Source organism: Trichosurus vulpecula, chromosome 4 (genome assembly GCF_011100635.1).
Source record: "Trichosurus vulpecula isolate mTriVul1 chromosome 4, mTriVul1.pri, whole genome shotgun sequence".
Taxonomy (NCBI): Eukaryota; Metazoa; Chordata; class Mammalia; order Diprotodontia; family Phalangeridae; genus Trichosurus; species Trichosurus vulpecula.
Window position 1 is genome coordinate 144,384,296 of NC_050576.1, and position 20,315 is coordinate 144,404,610.

The 20,315-nt window shown below is 36.6% G+C and overlaps 1 protein-coding gene across 5 annotated transcripts in view; it reads right to left on the reverse strand.

Annotated features, from left to right (window-relative positions):
• The window catches only part of RYR2 (ryanodine receptor 2), an 828,134-nt gene that overhangs the window by 247,550 nt on the left and 560,269 nt on the right, over positions 1 to 20,315 (reverse strand). For all 5 annotated transcript variants that reach the window (XM_036753924.1, XM_036753927.1, XM_036753925.1 and 2 more), the window contains 6 exons: positions 17,561 to 17,747; positions 16,844 to 16,949; positions 13,191 to 13,311; positions 5,248 to 5,417; positions 3,903 to 4,123; positions 2,971 to 3,061 (listed from right to left, as the gene is read on the reverse strand). In XM_036753924.1, the coding sequence (XP_036609819.1) occupies positions 2,971 to 3,061; positions 3,903 to 4,123; positions 5,248 to 5,417; positions 13,191 to 13,311; positions 16,844 to 16,949; positions 17,561 to 17,747 (896 nt within the window). The remainder of the gene's footprint in view (positions 1 to 2,970; positions 3,062 to 3,902; positions 4,124 to 5,247; positions 5,418 to 13,190; positions 13,312 to 16,843; positions 16,950 to 17,560; positions 17,748 to 20,315) is intronic.

Sequence of the window (20,315 nt, forward strand, 5' to 3'; positions counted from 1 at the left end):
TAACTGAAAAAAGTATTCTTACATGACTATATATGTTTGCTCATACTCTTTCCTTTTCTGTCAGTCTTTGTCTACCAATTTTAGAAGACCTAGCTCAAAATTAGTTTCTTTGAAAAAAAAACTTTCCCTAATATTTCCCAAATAGTATTCTCTCTCCTTTTAGCCAAAGAATGAAAGAATTTGAGAGTTCTAAGGGACCTTAGCAGCCACATAGTTGAAGCAATATATGAAAATAATCCCCACTACAATATATTTGGCATGGAGTCATGTAGCTCATCTTTGCATCCTGGTTTCTAAGCAGGTATCCTTAAATTAGAATAATCTAAATTAGTTTAAAAAATGTTTCTGGCAGGTTTCTACCTAAACTAAGAGAACAAGATTTTCTTCAACACTGTGAAATTGATTTTTTTTAATCTAAGTGTAAACTTTGACATTTATGTTCATTTAATATCATCTTATTAAATTTAATCCAATGTTATTTAGCCTGTAAATGTTCTAGCTTTTTCTATCATTACTGTCATCCAGTGTGTTAAGTAATCCTCCCAGATTTGTCATTGGCAAAGTTGATAAGCATTTCATGTGACTTTATCTAGGTCACTGATAAAAATGCTCAACAGTACAGAGCCAAAAACAGATTCCTGGGGCACTCCATTGAAGGAACACTTACTATGTAGCCATTGATACATGAATAATTACCCTTGAGGATGGCCATTCAACCAATTCTGAATCCATTTCATTGTATTCAATCTAATAAAACATCATCCATCTTCTCCACAAGAATGGCATGTACTGCCTAACTCAAAATACATCTATGCATACTGGCTAAAATCTAATTTCAAAGAAATACAGAGGGCCGTTAAAAGAAAATACAGAACTCTCTATGTAATCTGTTCATATCTATTGATAATGATAAATTGGCAGAAAGCCTAGCTATGGGACTAATAATAATGGCTAGAATTATATAGTGCTTTATACATATTATCTCATTTGATCCTTATAACAACCTTGAGAGATAGATGCTATTATTATCTCCAGTTTACAAATGAGTAAAAGGCAGACAGAGGTTAGATAATGTGCCAGGGTGACACAGTTGATAACTATCTGAGGAGAAATGCTAACTCAGGTCTTCCTAACTCCACATTCCACATATACAAACTATCCAGGAGAGCTAGTAGAGTCATAGGCAACATACTTCAAACTTCCAGGGACACTTGAGGGGGTGCCTGGTGAAAAGGCACTTGGGACCTGGGCATGTGGCACCCAGATCTAGCAATAGCCTCCCAACTGGTCAGTCATCACACCAATGACATGCCAAAGAAGGCCAACCCAGCACCCTGAGGCAGTACACACTACAGATATCCTTAGTGGGGGGAGACCATGATCAATAACAAGATCTGCAACTATGAAATCCCAGAGACTGGTTACCCGAGTTTCTAAATAGCCCCATGGTATTCTTTGCTAGGTCTCCCAGTGAAGTAAATGGCCAATGTGCTGCTCCCCACTGTTAAGTATTTGTCTACATTTAGGTAGAAAGCATGACATTCAATGAGTATCTAACAAAACAAATGTTGACAGTGTAGGCAGTGCTGTTAATTACCAACAGCCTTAGCAGATTCTTGTTTATTCTCACAAATCATTTATTTCTTGCCCACAGCAGGATCAACAAACTATTTGCATGTCTGAATGCTGAAGATTAGTGACTGCCCACTCAACTAAAGATAGGGGCTATAAGAATGAGCAGGAGGCTGCCAAGGTTAATAGCTACATATGCACATCAGTTTCCTTTTTTGGAGGTTGAAAAAAAGAGTGGATAAACAAAAGGGGCAGGAATGTTAATTTTTAAAGAGAATCAATGAAAAAAATTACAGCCAAGCAGCCAAAGAGTACTACCTTAAAGCTGGAGGGTGTAAAAATGAGACTCATTAAAGAAAGATAAACACTAAATACTTGGAGATAACTAAAAGACATGAGGCTCTTTCCATGAATATAAGGAGCTGGACTTTAAGGAGAAAGTAACTTCTTTTCCAAAGAATAATGACATGGATCTATGCATTCTATTTGGAGAATTGTTATTGAATAATGTTCACCAAAAAAAAGATTATTAGTTGTAGTTAACTTTCTGCTGAGGGATACCAAAGCATCTGGAGAAATTAGCTCAAATAATATAAGTTTGCATTCTTCCTAGGCCATTTATCTGAAAGGTGAAGAAAAGCTTAATGGCCTCTAAACTAGTGATTCATCTGGGGCCACAAAAGAGATGGAACCTAAAAAGCATTGCCAGGGATTATGAAGTCTTAGGCAAGAAATTGAAGACTTTAGACTTTGGTTATTGGTTTTAATAGAAGATCAAGGCTTTAGAAGCTAAAGGCAAATTGTTTTTAAAAAAAAAACAGATAAAAAGATGGTATCTGAGAAAAATTTGAATAATGTCACAAATATAAGCTCTCAGGCTATTAATGTGCTTAATAAGAAGTGGTTAAGAATACATTTGGCTGAAGCTTGGAATATGTGATAAAAGACTGTGTTGCATAAATGAAAGAAAGAGAAAAAAAGCAAAACAGCCCACATATACATGTGTGTGTGTGTGTGTATGCCAAACTGAATGCCACCAAGAATAAAAGGTGAAATATAGAACGGTTAAGGAGATTAATAATACACAAGAGGCAAAATTCAAGAGTGAAAGCCAGCAATAAAATACACAACCTCAGAGAGCTCTCCATAAGTGAACAAAGTATGGTTAATAAACAAGTTGAGATCTTAATGCAAAAAGACAAATTTATCTAATAGCTATTGCTGAGATTTGTTTTTTTTTGTTTGTCTACATATGAGTTATGTCTTTTTGTTTGTTTGTTTTTACCATCTACTCTCAGGAAAGTGATTTTAGAAAAAATATTAGAAGACTATTACTCTATAGGAAATAAAATAGGAGGCACAAGTGACCATTTAACCATAAACTTTGCCTATACTTACCTTAAGAGGCATCTTAGCATGTTCATTTAATAATGGAACATCGAAAACTAATCTTCTTAACAAGTGTTGCATCATGGAAGGTCTCAACTGGCTGTTGGAACAATAATAATTCTAACAGTGAAGTAAAAAATACTTTCATTTAAGCAGGTATTATAATTCATGACATAAGCTAGAACTCTTATCTAGACCACTTAACTTCAAGTATAGAATGTGTGCCAAATTAGGTGGAATTAGTTAGGTAGAGAATTAACTATCAGTAATCTTTGTCAAACAATAATGAAACAATAATGAAAACAGGAAGTTGAAGTTAATAAAAATTCAATATTTTTCAAATGGTTTCATAGCAGTAATATACCACAAAACATATTTTAAAATTTTCAAGTATAGTCAGTGCCTTCCATATTTTATATATAATAAACTTATGTATATCCTCAATTTATGTATATCTCTATCTTCTAATCTTCACCCATGTACAGCAGCCACACAAAGTACCCCTCCCTTTCCCTCCTCCTCCCAGAAAGCAAGCTGATATTCTCAATCAAATTTAAAAACAGTCCTCAGAAATAACAGGTAGAAAAATATTATTATACATTGTTACACACAAAAAAATCCCTCAACCTTCCCCTGAAAAATGTACTAATTAGCATCAATGTAGACAGGAGTCAGAGGGAAGAAGAAGCAAATAAGAATTAGGAGGAGAAAAATGAAAAAAAATTAACATAATGCAAATATCCAAAGCATTTCAATAAGTTCAGAGAAGAAGCACTGCCTATTTCTGGAATTTGTCTTTAGGATTAGGTTAATTTAATAGCACTTTCCACTTGAGCAGAAATTAATTTAATATTTTATCATTAATGAATGTTAACGGAGGACTAGTAATAATTTTTTCTTGGAAAAATTTAAATTCAATACAGAATTAAGTCTTTACTTACCCACAAGTAGAGAGAAGACAGACTTCTATGGAATCCCGCTGAGCTTTTGTAAGAGAACAGCCCTTGGATAGCCTGTACACTGTATGAAGCAGTGAGTCTATGAGTGAAGCATGGTGCTCAGTGCCAGCAAAAAGAGGAGCACACCTTGTCAACAAAGGCAAGACTGCTGTGCAAAGATACCGATTGAGAGCCAATGCCATGTCTGTGGCACTAAGAGCAGCCTATGAAATGAACACCAATGAGTTGCATACATATGGAACAAGACATTAAGGAGAGAAATAACAAACTATTACTGAAATTCATTAATTCTCTTACCCAAGAAAGAATGACTATGGATGGTTCTTCTATGTGAAATACCTGGCTGTATAGTTCTCTGATTTAAGAAAACTAAGATAAAATCAGATTTCAATTCCCATAAATGGATCATCCATAGGTTCCTGAGGTTTTCTTCCCTCTTCCCATGAATTCTACCAAGTCTTGAGTCATTAATAGTGGGACTAAATCAAAAGTGGGCACCAAAACGAATGTGTATATATGCGTGTGTCTAATTGCATTTCACAAACATAAATTTTTTTGGACCGTCTTTTGTTTTATGTTAATAACATATTTATAAGATCATACTGCCTCCATTAGAATAAGTTAAAGATTAATTCCTTATTATACATTAGTTATTTCATTTATTTTCAGAAATACACCTTATATGTAATTTTATTTAAACAACTTTTATTAACTACCTACTATGTATAAAACACCATACTAGACAATGGGAACACAAAAACAAATGTAATAGTTCTTGCAAAAGACAAAAAAGAATTTACATCTTTGTGTGCAATTTCATTTTTGTTCTATTAACATTATGACCCTTATAATAGTATTTATATCCATTTGAAATTGACTTCCCTCACAGATATGAAGAGTTCTTTTACCTGAAAATATAAAAGATATTGTCCTAACTATTGATACACCACTTAGAATTCCAGTATGGGCCGTAAAATACAACTAAATAATCTTTTAACATGTCTTCCATGAAAGCCAATATACATGGCAAGAGAGCCAATTTGTCTTAAAAGTAATATGATAATCATGTATATTATTACTTTGTCAGTAAACCCTGCTTTTCAAAAAATGCCCATTTAAATAGTATAAATTCTTAACATTTTAAAATGTTTGAAAGCCAGTTGTTTGTTTTTAAGGGACAGATTCATTTTTTACGGGAAAAATCTCAGTTTTCTTGTTTTCTCTAATTTGTTGAGGTGAAGTCATCTTTCACACACCCCCCCCCCCCAAACAATGAGTTGGAACAGTCCATCAAAGTGAAATGGTGAACAGATTTTTAAATTGTTACCGTGTCTAAAGAAGCAGCAGCTCGCAGGTCTGGCAGAAAGCCAACCTCAAGAAGATGAAGGAGAAAATCTTGAACCTCAATTCCATAGACCCTGTCAAGGAACAAAACCATGGCTGCCTTGTGATCTGGGCAAAACCCTGCTGACATGTCAGGTTCCACCACATTTCCATCTAAAAGAGAGAAAGTAACATTATTAATGTTTATCTGGAGGTAAAATACCATAGGACTTCTCCTGTTTCTTCTTTTTTCAGTTTAAAAATTAATAAAATGATTATTTAGTTTTTCCAGCCACTGACTCAAAAAAAATTTTTTGGCTTACTTTCAGATACTATTGACATCAAAAGAAATCAAACCATTAGGAGAAAAACAATTCCCTGAGTACCAGAATATATAATACTTTTAAAAATTCTTTTTAGCAAAAGTACTCATATAGCTGACTAGTTTATTGTCTATTTTAAACATATTGGCTGTTAATGTAAGTTTGGCAAAAAAAAAAATTCTATTTAATTCTGAAGATGGTAGAAAAATAAAACAAAGTCAAAATCCTACATATCATCCCCATAAAAGGAGAAAAGATTATAGGATTCAACAGTCCACAAATGATTTTAAGTTCCAAAACTTCATAATTTTCAATACCCAGCATCTTATAAAGAATTTCAGCATATATATGTGTGAGAGAGATCATATAGATGTATGCATAAATTGTTCCAGAGATCTAGAAAAAGTAAGTTGGAACTAGAAACATAATTCTTTTCTTTCTATATCAACAACTGTATAATGATGGCTAGCTGCCCAAGAGAGCTCATAAGAACTTACTTTAACCTTTAACCCAGGATGTAGCTAAAAGTTTTCATTTGCAGTAAAAAATAAATAAAAGGCAAGATTACTGAAAACAGAAAAACAATACGCAACATTCTAAAAATGTATTTAAACATGCTGGTGGTGCATATATGTGTGTATCTGTGTCTGTGTGTATATATGTGTGTCTGTGTGTGTATTGGTTCCTTAAATCTAGGTTTAATTAGAGGAGAGAGAAGTAGATATCAACTAATGTGGATGCTATAAACAGTACTTCTGGGTATTATTAGGAATGTCAGCTGTTTAAATCTCCCTCAAGGGCTTTAATTTGTCTAATGTCATTTTGATAGTTACTAGTACAATCATTATATTTACCATCCCTGAGTAAGGTCATTTTGGATCTCAATAAGGAAAAATAGAGATGATACAATAAAGAGAAGAAGAAGAAAAGTGAGAGGAAAAAGGAAAAGAGAGAGGGGAAAGAATTTTCTCAAATTATTGAGCAATAGAGAGGGGAAGGAATGAGAAGGCTAGAGAGAATGTGTGCGTGTGTATGTGTGCGTGCATGTGCGTGTGTGTGTGTGTGTGTGTGTGTGTGTGTGTGTGTGTGTGTGTGTGTACATTATATACACAAAACATCTCTGACATCTGTCCATGTGGAGGAGGCTGGGGAGCCAGCTTCTGGAAGCGTTGTCATATGTGTAATGTAAAACAGCTGAAGTATCTAAGGATACACTAAAAGTTACTGAGGAAGATGTGTTAAATCATTATTTGCATTATCTATAATAAATATGCTGAAGTATCAGAATTCATATCAAAAAAAATAAATGAAGTGTGATGTTAAATAGGGAAAGATCATGAAAAAGAGATAGTAAAAGGAATAAAATAGAAGTATTCATTAAATTTCCAGAATGTATATTTGGAGAAAATGAAAATGAAAAATAGAATTAGAAATAGAGCCTAGAAGGTGAAATGAAAATAAAACCATAGATTATGTAAAGAGCATAATGGAAATAATTTTCTGATTAAATAGTTATTCATTTCATTTTTATATAAATGTTACATTTATATTCAACTAAAATACAGGGTACCTTTCTATCTCCTCTGTGTTCATGAGTGTGTGTATCTGTGTATGTGTGTGTATGTGTAAAACTCTTTCATAAAGCTACAAAATAATTATAGAGGTATCATGAGTCTCAATTTTAGATAAAACTTAATAAATAACGATATGAATAACAACTTATTTGTAAATTTTTATTTCCATGATATTTTCCACATTGTATTTGGAAAGACAGGAAGAGTCCTGTGATTTTATTAATATGAGGGGATTTTCAGCATGGAAATTCCCTCCACCAGTGTGGAACAGCAACTTGTAATTTGCAGACTTAGTATTTCCTATGGTACTGACATAAGTGACCTGCCCAAGTCACATAGTTATCATAAGTCTGGGACAGGACTTCTACAGTCTTCCATGACTCCTGAACCAGTCTGTTATCCATCACACTGTTGTCTTTCTCCGCATCTCTATTACTGTCTCTCTTCCTCCCCCCACCCGCACCCCTCCATCTTATTTCTTTAGTAAAGTGTGGGTTCTCAAAGGCTATAGCAATAGAATACAAACTCTGCAAGGTTCTAGTCAGTCAGTGAACAAACATTTATTAAGCATTTACTATGTGCTTGGCACTATGCTCTCAAGGAGCACAAGGATTGTAATGGCAAAGATGTACATATAAGGTATCTACAATATAAATGGAAGTGTCAATTTTAGAGGGAAGGCACTAGTAGTTAGGAAAAACAGGGTAAAAAAGTTCCTTCAGAAGCTGAGCTGACATTTGAATGAAGCTAGGAGTTAGCCCTTAAGAGGGGAAACCGTTACAGGCAAAGAAAAGGGCCAGTGTAAAAGACTGGAGTTAGAAAGTGATAGAAAGTGTGTAAGAAATAGCAAAAATCCAGTGTAGTGGATCATAGAGTATATGGAGGTGAGTAAAATGTATGAAGACTGGAAAGCAGATTGTGAAGGGCTTTGAAAGCCAAATAGAGATCTTATATTTGGTCCTGGAGGCAATAGGGAGCCACTGGTGTTTATTGAATAGAAGGAGTGACATGAAAAGAATGCTTTAGGAATTGAGTGGAGGATAAATTCGAGGGGGGAGAGACATGAAGGAACTCCAACTAGCAGGTTATTGCAATAGTTTAAGAAAGGAGTGATAAGAAGGTGAACTAATTCAGAATTGGTTGGCTAGTCAGACTCAAAAAAAAGTTGTTAATGTGTCAGCATCTACGAAGCAGTAGGCCTCCACTAGAGTACCTTAGTAATCTACATTTGGCTCTAAGCTGTTTAACATTTTTATCAACATCTGGATGAAGGCCTAGATGGTATGCTTATCAAATATGTAGATGATATAAAACTATGCAAGCTAAGTAACACAATGGATGACTGAGTCAAGATTCAAAAGCTTCATAACAGGCTAGAGCATTGTTCTAATTCTAATAAGAGGAAATTCTTATATAGTCTTCCAATTAGGTATTTAAAAAAAACTACTACAACATTTTAAAAGTTCAAGAGACATAATTTCTGGATAATAGTCATTTTATTAAAATGCAAGCATTTTAATAAAAGAGGTCGGTGACACTCCAGAATGCCAAAGATGTCTCATGGAAGTGGGCTCACAGTTTATATGCCCATATCATGGCAATCAACTCTGATGGGTTAACAATGAAAAAATGAATAATACAATGAGGGGCTGTACCTATTCTAATGAACTCTGATTATGTCATTTACTTTTAAATTAAGTTTTAGGCAATCTAATCAATGAATTTATCCTCACCCAAACCTGAGTAGAGCAAGATGGGCTTCCCACCTTACATTAAATTCCTTGTAAAGTTGGGCGGGGTCTGACAATGATTGAGAAGAATTAATTCAATCTCATCCTAATGTTCTTCAAGGGACTGAAATTTGAAATGAGGACTATAGAAAAAGGGGGAATGCTGGGTTTCCTCAGATCATTGGTTATTAATAATAATTTCTCTCATTACTTCACAAATATAAGATGGTGGAGGCATGGATTGACAATAGTTGTTCTGAAAAAAATGTGGGGTTTTTGGTATGCCGTAAGATCAGCATGAGTCAACAATATGATGTTCCAGCCAAAAAAAAAATCAAATGTGATCTTGGGTTATATGAAGTGGGGCATATATTCCAGGAATAGGGAGGTCCCCTTGTACTCTTCCTTTTTCAGACCTGAGTGCTCAGTTCTGGGTACCAATAAACTGTGGAGTGTCCAGATGAGGGCCAAGTGAAGGGCCTAGAGTCCACACCATTTGAAAACTGGTTGTAAAAACTGGGTATATTTAGCCTAGAGAACCCTCTGTGGGAGCATGTCAGTTTTCTTCAAGTATTTGAAGAACTGCCAAGGGGCGGAGGGATTAGACTTAATTCTGCTGAACTCCAGATGATAGGAGCTGGTTCACTATGTAGAAGCTGAAAAAAAAGCATATTTAGGCTTGACCTTGCGAAATAAAATAAAACAATCCTTCCTATCATTTAGAGCTGTCCAAAAATGGAATGGCCTGCCTAGAGATGGGGTGGATTCCCCTTCCCTGGAAGGTTTAAATCAGAGGCATTAAATCACAGACAACCATTAGTTGGGTGTGTTAATGATGAGGTATATGTTCTGGGAACCCCCAAGAACTCTCCCCGAATCTTTCCACAAGATCTGGCATTCGCCTGAGGCCATAAGTCTTCCATTATCAAGATGCCCAAATCTCTGTTACTTTTAACCTAGCCTAGCCCTCCATTGTCCAGGTATTTCACACCCTTAATCCTATAAAAATATTCTACATCTACATGTTACCTCCAGGTTGCTTTCAGCTACTTCCTACCTTTAATCCCATCCTCTTGGTTCCTGGAGTCTGACCTCTAGTCATCCTAGTCCCATCAAGATTCTCCTTAGACTCCTCCTCAAAACCCTCCCTAAACCCCTCCTCCCATCACCTGAGAACCACTCCTAGATCCCTCCCACAGTCTTTCTGTGCATAAGTCTCATCTTGCCTCCATGAAGACTCTCAGATTCAATCTAGCTCAGCCCAGATTATTCCGGCCCGCAAAATGGTGGGATTTCCTAAGAGTCTACCCAATATGGTGAATCTTTAATAAGCTGGTTTTTTTTGTCTGAAAGAATGTTTGAGATGAATTCATTAGGGCAGGACCTGGTATGTCAGTATTTTGGGGTCCTGAGCACCCCTAAATCTCAATGTTATGGTGGACTAAAAGGCCACTGAATTCCATTCCCCATTTTTCAAATTCTGTGATTCTGATAATAGGATATTTCTTCCAACTGGCTCTGAATCATTAAAAAAAAATTGTGCTTCAGATATATGAATACAGCTATGGATCATGGGCTTAAAGGAAGCTTTTCCATCACAAACAATGTTTTTAGGTTTTTTCTCTACAGTACACTTTAATTTAGTTGGGGTAAGATTTTTCTAATTGCTGCTAAGAATTTTGAGGGGAAAAGGATGCTATCTAGTTCTCTGTCCTGTTTCCTGTGTCTGGCCTATGTAAAACTATGCTTCTCACTTTCCAAGAGGAAGAGTGAATTTCCATTTCTCTACAACTAACTTGCTTCTCTCTCTTCTTTGCTGATCACTACAGTAGAGTGGAAAGAGTGTTGGGCTTAAAAGTTTTGAATCTTGCCTCTACTCCTTTATTAGATGCCTTTACCTCTTTATAACCTTGTAGCCACTTATCAAGAATGTTATAGAAGAAATTCATGGTCTGGCAAGAAGCCGCATTGGATCACTGTATTTGATCATTAAACATTAAACATTACAGCATGATTGATTAAGTACTGGCCTTAGAAACCAAAGACTTGGGTTTAAATTAGTCTCTGCTACTCACTATGTGAGCAGGAACAAGTCATTTCACCTCCTTGAGCTTTTTCTCCTCATCACAATGGTTTTAATAACATGACCCAGACAGCTGTTGTGAGGATCAAATACAATGTAGTTAAGTACCATATAAATGTCACCCATCACCAGGGCTGTGCAGGAGCCAAGTCTTTCCAATTATTAAGTTGTCAGTATGAGCATTTACAACTCAGAAATCACCAAACATTACAAATCAGGTCTTAATATACTGCTCTGTTGAATGTCTGCTCTAAACTTAAGAAATTTATAAAAAAAAAAGGGTTAATAATGCAAATTAAACTTAAAAGTATATCATGTATATGTTTTTTGAGATTCTATTGTTAACATTTAGTGGCATACCCCTGCAATATCTCTCTGGACTTTGCCCCCATGTTTTAGCTGTCTTCCTATTCTGGATTTCCCTAAGCACCTATGGCCTTCTCAACTTTGGAACATCCTTCTATCTCTCACTCTCTACCTCTGTGGCTCCCTTTTCCCATTGGTGAGTTCTTCCCAGGGATTCCATTTAGGGGGAGGGCCCACACCAGCCATCCTTCATTCCTTGCCACCATGCTCTCAGTGGGGTAGAGCCTCCCCTTTTCAGTTTCCTTTTATGTGTTATTTTATCTCATTAGAATATATACCCCTTGAGGGCAAAGACTTAATTTTTTTTGCTTGCATTTATATGCCCAGGGTTTAGCATAGCTCCTGGCACATTTTAAGGGATTACTAAATTATCTTGAAATTTGCAAAAATGACAGGATTTCATTATTAAACACCAAATTGTATAATTCCCCAGAAACATTTTTACCTTACCTAACGAAAGACATTTCCCTCATTGAAAGGCATCAATAAATCACAAATTTGTAGGCTGATCAGCAAGTGACTTCAGAGGATCTAATGGAATCCACACATGAATAAGAATCTTTTTACAACATAACCTATAAGTAGTCAATCAGCCTTTACTTGAAAAATCCCACTCTACTGAGTGGGAAAGTGGGGTAGCATATCTGACTTTTGGACAGCTTTACTTGTCAGAAAGTTTCCCTATATTAACCCAAAATTTTTCTCTTTGAAACTTGTATAAACTTTGTATTTTCCCTTATACTAACAGTGTTTTACATACTGAAGGTACTTAAGAAACGTTGCTGATTCAGTGATTAATCTGCAGTTTCTTTTTCTTTTTTGTGGAGGGGGAAGGCAGGGTAATTGAGGTTAAGTGACTTAACCAAGGTCACACAGCTGGTAAGTGTGTCAAGTGTCTGAGGCTAGATTTGAACTCAGGTCCTCCTGACTCCAGGGCTGCTGCTCTACTCACTGTGCCACCTAGCTGTCCCTACTCTGCAGTTTCTAAAGTGAACCATCACAGTATTGAAAATTATGTTGACTCAGTTACCCATTGTTCCCATCCCTGCTTATCAAACAGTGTTGGGGGAGATTCTGGTGGGGAAGGAGACACTAAGTCTTCAGTTTTTCTATCACTCGCTCTTTGTCAAGTACCCTCACCTGCAAATTGCTACCTTGGGAAGGAACTGAGATTCAAGGGCCCCACCTCTTTAGCTGATGTGGACCTATGTGAATTATCTTAAAGTTAACCTATAAAAGCTGAGTGATCAGCCCATCAAGGTGTTGCTTCCTTGACATACTTATAATAAAATCCTTTGAATTCTCTTTGTCCTGAGTTTTGCCTGTTGATCAGAGTGAAAGCCCAAATGAAAAATTTTCTTTTCAACTATGGGACATTCAAAAAAAAAGTAAATAATTTGGGAATAAAACAATCACAATCACAACTGATAAATTATTGAAGAGGACAAATTGGAGGATTGTAGCCAACCAGAAAAGAGAAGATTAAAGGATAGCAGAGGTCAAGGTTAGGGACTGGACCTATGATTTTGTTGATAGGGGAAACCCTCAGATGAGAATACTCTGTAAATCAACACCTCTTCAGTGTATAATCTTAGAGAGTTGCCTAGAACAGTAATAGGTTAAGGGAACAAGGAAAAACAACAGAATATATAATTCCTTTTGTCTATACAGTATCTGAAATGTGAAAACTTACATGTCATTAGACTAGAAAGCAGATTAAATCTACAATACAATGAAGAAAAAACTTCATAAATAATACAGTTGTAAATATCTTTAAAGACTCCTTGATCCATTTGCTTCACCAGGGAAAAAAAGTTCTATCAGGCATTTTGTTATTCAACACAATACTGTATTCCAAAGAACAATATTACCTTTGGCTATCGTTGGCATCTGGAAAGCAATGCTGATGACTCCCACCAAATCTCCCAGTGGAATTAAGGATCTCAGAATAGACCTGATCCTGATAGCTTCCCCTTTGCCAGCATGGATCAACTATACCGGGAAAAAAAAACCAGAAAAACAATAGACCTGAAGTTCTCTGCCATAGTCAGTTACAATCCTATTCAGGAAAACCCAGGAAGTGAATCCCATGTCTAAATTAATTCCGATAAAAAAGAAACATCCACAAGAGGTCAGGCCTGAGTCAGAAATAATAGTATAAACATTAGTGTTCTATTTAAGAAAACTGTTCCCAAGGACATTTCTATTTGCAAAACATGCCTTACAGAGATATGCCAGTCAGGCTAGAGCACAGAGCTAATAATGTCAAGGCCACAAATCTGATTCTTACACAGGCCAGACAGCTAAATGACACCCAGAAAAGACTGCACCTTAAATCCTCACTGATTCAACAGGACATTGAGTAAAACTATGAATTGTAAAAAGAACCACAAAACTATGTCCTCTTAATAACGGATTAGTAAAATATAATATTTCTATGTAAAGAATAGCACACTGTATATTACTACACATCCCCATACTTACAGCTTCCTTAAAAAAACTGGCTATCAAAAATTTATCTTAGATTAATATTATAGATTACAAAGTAAATACAAATGACCATTAGGAAAGAAAAGTAGAATTAATTAATTGGCTTCATGCCTTAGGGACACACTAAGGTTCATGTCTCATTTAAAAATTGTAATACTTTACAGCAGCAATCAAATTTTGGTGGGTTTTAGTGTTCCAAGGTTTTTGCTCATAAGGAAGGGAAAAGTAAACCTAGATCAAAATAATATTACCAGTCTGCCACTGGCTACATAAAGCCTAATTATGAATCACTATATAATTTCTGGCCACAGTGATCCTTTTCAAAACTAGAAGTATGCCATTTTTTTACATGTTTTAATCAGATTTGGCTTTTCCTAACCTGCTACTACAGCATTAAAGCAATGTGTGCAGTGGCAAAGCGCTGGACACAGAATTAGAAGGACTGAATTTAATCCTCCCTCAGATACTCATTAGAAATGTAGGAAAGTCATTTAATTTCTCAGCCTACTTCTTCAAATGGGGGTAATAATAGCACCTACCTCACAGGCAGTATTGTGAAGATGAAAAAAGATAATGTACATGAAACATTTTGCAAATCTTAAAATGATAAACATATATCATGGGGAACTGAAGTAGTGTAGTACATAACATGCCAAACTTGTAGTCCTGAATCAGACAGGAACTCTGGTCTTCCTGAAATCAAGTTGTTTGACCCTGATTAAGTCACTTAATTCTCCATTTTATTCATCTGTAAAATGAGGATACCAATTGTATCTGACTCACAGGGCTACAGTGAATGTCAAATAGGATAATATATAAAAAGTGCTTTGCCAACCCTGAAATGCTATATAAATGCTAGCATTATCAGTTTATGTGGAGATAATAGTGATAGAGCTGGGAATGGTCCTAGGATTTTGATACTATAGGGAACTTCCAAGTAAAGAAACTCCCTCTACCAATGTAGAATAAGCATCTTCTCTGCAATTTATATTCATAGGGAGTTAGAGGTTAGTTAGAGGCTAGAGCACTGAAGTAAAGTGATTTGTATGGAGTCACACAACAAGTCCAGGTGGGACTTACTCCCAGGTATTTCTGGCTTCCAGGTTGGCTCCTATGCAGCTTCCATGCTGCTGGAGATATGAAAACACAAAATAACTGATTTTCTCAACATGGGGTACTTCCTGATATGGTAACTCCTTCTATAGACAAACCCAGAAAAGTTGTGTGAGGCAAAGAAATTAAGTGACCTGCCCAGGATCACACAGTAAAAAATGGACACTATCTGCACCTAGTTCTTTGCGACTACAAGTACTATACTCTAGCTATTGTCTTCTCATTTGTATTCATTTACATCAGGGATACAGTCCCCAAAGCACAAATATACATATGTATATGTATCACACACATGCCTATATTACACACATGCATGTGTGTACACATATATATGTGTATGTGTGCATATATGTATACATGTGTATATGTGTACACATTGCTATAATGATGAATACTGTGAGTGTTTATGGCTTGGTCTGCTACCATACTATGCAAATATCATTAATCTTTAAGATTTTACACCCATTTACTTATGTCCTATTCTTTTGTCTCATGGAGATAATACTGGATTATTGAAAATTATCCTAGCACAGTAAAGTTTTACCAGGTCTTACTAAATGTTAGCTATTATGATTACTATAATTATATTTGGAGTACCGAAGTGATACTAAAGAATAAAATTTATTCAGGTTCGTAGAAATGTTCAGCAAAGCTAACTAGACTTGAGATTTTATTTTTAGTCCCTACTTTAGCAATTCTTCACTGCTTAAGTAAAGGACTGCTTTTAGTGGGACTAAATATGTATTTATGAGAAACAGAGAAAGGAAGGAAATGGTAAAGGAGGCAATCTACATATAATTGAAAGGCAGCATTTCCATTTGTGAAATTCTACATTTTCAAGACTCAAGTTTAATGATTAGGCATCTTTATTTTGGAGAAGAAAAGACAAGGAAACTATGGTAGATATGTCATTGTTCACATTTGCCTATCAGAGTTGAGATGCATTTGGGTTCCACAGTCCTTTACCCCAGCCCAAAGGAAGTATAAGGAAGTCTGACATAAGGAGGTTGGAAGGGCAGGATAGTGACGAAAGGCATTAGAGAGTGGTAGTAGAAGACTGAGTCTTCAATTCCTTCTCCAAACTCTAGAGAGCAGAAAACATCTGTCCAATAATTTAATTTAATCCTTTAATTGCTCTTAGAAGGACAAAACATTCTTCATTTGCCAAGGCTTCATTTGCCAAGAGCACTGGCTATCTTAGTGTAGGAAGAGGAATGAGAGAATTATGCTGCGAAACAATTTTTCTTGATTTTTTTTGGTAAAATGTGTGAGAAAATATGTAATTATGCTATTAATGAGCTGTATTTTGAATTCATTACTATTTTTCACAGTACTTAAGAACCACCAGTCATGAACAGCTAAAACCAAATTCTGTAAGGGCAGCAATCTGTCATTAATTTTTAATGGGGCAAGATGAGCTGCTTTTGGCTTTTGGCTGCTTTTATGGTTTTATTATGGCAGGGCAGCCATGGATATTTCATTCTCTCTTACCCACCTACCCAAAATTCCATAGAAATATGAAATAATTTTAAAAACATGAAAACAATTTAATGATCACCATTAAGAAAGTATAATTCACATTTATATACAGTGGTATACAAGTAAATACTTAACAAATCCTCTGAAAGAAAAAAAGTAAGCTTAATACATTTCTAAGTTTAAATGAACATTTTCTACATTACTTTGTTAAACCTAGACAATCAACAAAGCAATAAGTCAAATCTTGAAATCTTGCTGATTTCTCAAGTGTAAAGGCTCTCACAATGAAAATTCAACAATCGGCTCTTTGAGCCATTACAAGCAGGTTCCAATATACTCATTCATAATCACCAAATGACTATACTATCCACCATTGATTTAACATAACTAGCTGAAGCATGAGCATTGTTTCATGGAAATTTAAGTGAAGGAGCAGACTTACATGCATTTCGGGAGCACAGCGTCCTAGCAGATCAATCAAAGCTGCATAAAAGGTCATTATGGCATTTCCCATGTGGATAGTGTCATCTTCTTCAGTTGCCAAATCACTTTTATTCATTTTTTGAAGAAAACAGAAAACAGAAGATCAATGAGTACTATTTGAGGCAACTATTCTCCCAGTAATGTGATTACTGAATTGTAATGCACAATTAATTCACTAGCCAAGTATTAACCCCCAATCTCTTTCTCTGAGATCTGTACTCAGTCATTGCTTCTGACACGGATGTGTTAAATGGACCTCTCTATTATTCTACTCTTCATTTTTGTGATTTCCCAGTAGTAACCTCCTTCTCTGGGCATTCTTATTAGAACGTAAGTTCTTTGAAGGCAGGGACTGTCTTAATTTTTGTATTTGTATCCCCAGCACTTAATCACAGTGCTTAGCACATATTTAATATTTAATAAGTGATTTGCATTCATTCATACACTCACATCATTTGTACATTCAGCCTCCAGGCTTAAGGTTACCCATTCAAACACTGTCTTCAAGGTTTCCTCCAATGCTCACAAACTAACACTTAAATGGGGGGGAAATTCTGAGTTCTTAGTTGACATCAAAATTAAAAGAAAGAAAATAAGTTGCTTTTAATTTGATGGAAGTCAACTAGTATGTTTACCCATGAAAATATATTTAAGAAAAACCTTTCTTTAGACATACAGGGTTTTGCTGGATCCATTAGTAGGTGATGGGCCATCTCTAGAAGGATCCTCTGCTATTTTTATAGCTTCTTCCATGGCTGCAAGAAGACCATTGCCACCTTCCCCTCTTAAAGCTGGACCAAAACACTCAGGCCTCCGGATTAATAATCTGACCACAACATTTGCATTTTCTTCCACACTCTCCCCTAGAAACATATATGGGGAAAAAAGCAAATGCAAATGTTTATTATTTGCTAAATAATTTATCTATTTTTGATCAAAGTTTGAAAAGGGAGAAAAAGAGTCCCAACAACAAAGAGGTATGAACTAGTTTTCTGACACATGACCTAAGGGTTTTAGTGAGTTGTAAATTCAACACAAGTAGGCAGCTGTGATGACACAGCCAAAAAGAGCGTGATGGGGTATATGGTAAAAAGATAGAGAAGAGCTAGAGACAGAGAACACACTCAATTCTTGGCTACTACTATGGCCAGGAAAAGACCCAAGGAGCACCCCTCCAGGGCATACCACCACCCCGCCCCCACCCCAGGGACCAAAGCCTCTGGGACCATGTCCATGTGACCAGGAGGGGCACTGGAGGAAGGATTGTCCCCAAGGTTGGAAAAGTGGTGGGGCTGCCTTCCAGTACCCTGTCCTCCAGTCTTCTCAAGATTTGGAATGACAGGAAGCCTGGGGCTTGGCAGCCCTCCCACTTTTCTACCTCTCTCACCGAGCCCTGGACAAAAGGCCGAAGGTAAGTTTACCCACTTTATCATGGCTACATTCTCTTGTTTTAACTAATTACTTTGACCCTACCCACCCCTCAACCAATTGTCTCAAGAGCATTGAAGGGGAAACTAAGGGGTGTCCCCAGACATACCCCCTGCTCTACCTAATTGAGTATTTACTGTTTGAACATTCCTTCCTTATGCACTCCTCTTGCCCTGGCCCCTTGTTGGGAAGGGACCTGATGGTGAAATTGCAGAGCCAATTTTCTCTAGTTAAGCCTCCTGTCTCCCTTTTCCCTCTGTTTACCAGACCTGCCTATATTTCCCCAGACAAGTGGAAGACAGTTGAGCCAATTATTTGGGATTAGAGAATTCCTGGGCTAGCTACTTCTGCCACCCCAGCCATAGTTTGCCTCCAAGACCCTAAAGTGTTCCCCCATTGAAGTCAATATCCAATTAAGCTTGAGGCCTAGGAGGGACTGCAACTATTAATCGCTACCCAAGGCCCTGACTCACTCCCTCTAGGGTGGGGCCCCAACCAGGCTAAAGCTTTTGAGACTTTGAAAACTAAATTGACAACCATTCCAGCATGAGCTTTACCTAATCTAGAAAAACCTTTCACTCTGTATGTTGACAAAAGAAGAAGACAGACTTTGGGAGTCCTAACCCAGTCCTCAGGACCTGACCCCAGGCTGGTTGCCTATTTTTCAAAACAAGTAAACTTCTTGGCTGCTCCAGCCATCCTAATTGAGGTTGCCTCTAAACTTACACTTGGCCAGCCCTTGGAAGTTCTGATCCCCCACTGAGTTCAGAGCATTCTAGAAGCAGAGGGCCACCAGTGGCTGGTTAGCCATAGAGTCACTAAACATCAAACCTTGCTCTTAGATACCCCTGACCTAATTCTTCGGATGTGACATACACTCCGGAACCCAGAAGCAGTGTGTTACATGGAACAAGGGGATAGGAGAGCTAGGTATACAGTAGTCATTCTCCACCATGCCATAGAGGTCAAATCTCTGCCCCCGGGTTATACCAGGGAAAACGTCCTTTCTCTATACTCCTATACTGCCTGTTTGGTCCTTGTTTGATTAACCTCCTTGCCAGGTTTGTCTCCCCCAGGGTCAGAGCCATCAACTTTCAAATGACTGCTCAGGCTATGTACCCCTTGAACAGGACCCATCGAGGCAGGGACAGCTCTACACCCTTCGCCAGAAGTAAGCAGTTTCAGAAGCTGAAACTTTTGCCCAGGGGTGGGATTCAAATAAATTAACAACCAGTTCTCTGCCCTAATGACCATTTTAAGTATACAAAAAGATATACGGAAAGGTAGTTTGATATTTCATGCATTTAATAGTCAAATAAGAACAATAAAAGAAGCACACAAAACTAGATTATAAGAAAGAGTTTTAAAACATTAATGAAAAAATATTAAATAATATCGACAAAAACATATCCTCATGGAGTGAAAGCAGGCACGTGACCACAGCAGCCAATGCTGGAACATATGCAGAACCAAAACTCATCCTTCCTATTCTAACTCTTTTTTTCTTCTACATCCCTGGCTTCTGAAATGGGCAATAAGATAACCCTTGAAATCTATATTTCTATTGGTTCATTGTGTCCCAGCTTCCTATTGGTTTCACTGTTCAGGGAACACCAGCACACTCATAATATCTCGGGGGAATTTTGGGTGCAACACAAAGCAGTAACAAACGACAACTTGTCACCCCCTGATTGTTTGGCACTTTTTCTCTTTATGTTATATGTTTTTTTACTGAAGTAACAAAAACGAGGGAATTAAAATGTAGTATTTCATCAAACGTATAATGAGTTTTAAGAAATGAGTAAATAAATATAACAAGCATAGTTCCATCAATTTTTTTCACCTATGGAAGGAATGAACATTACTATGGGCACTTAGAAAATGCTGTTACGAAGATGAATGTTAACAAAAGAGTAAGGAATGTAAATTTGTGATTTCCACATTGCCGCCCACCTTAGAGAGAACCCTGATTACAAGTGCCATTTTAACAAGAACCGGCTGAA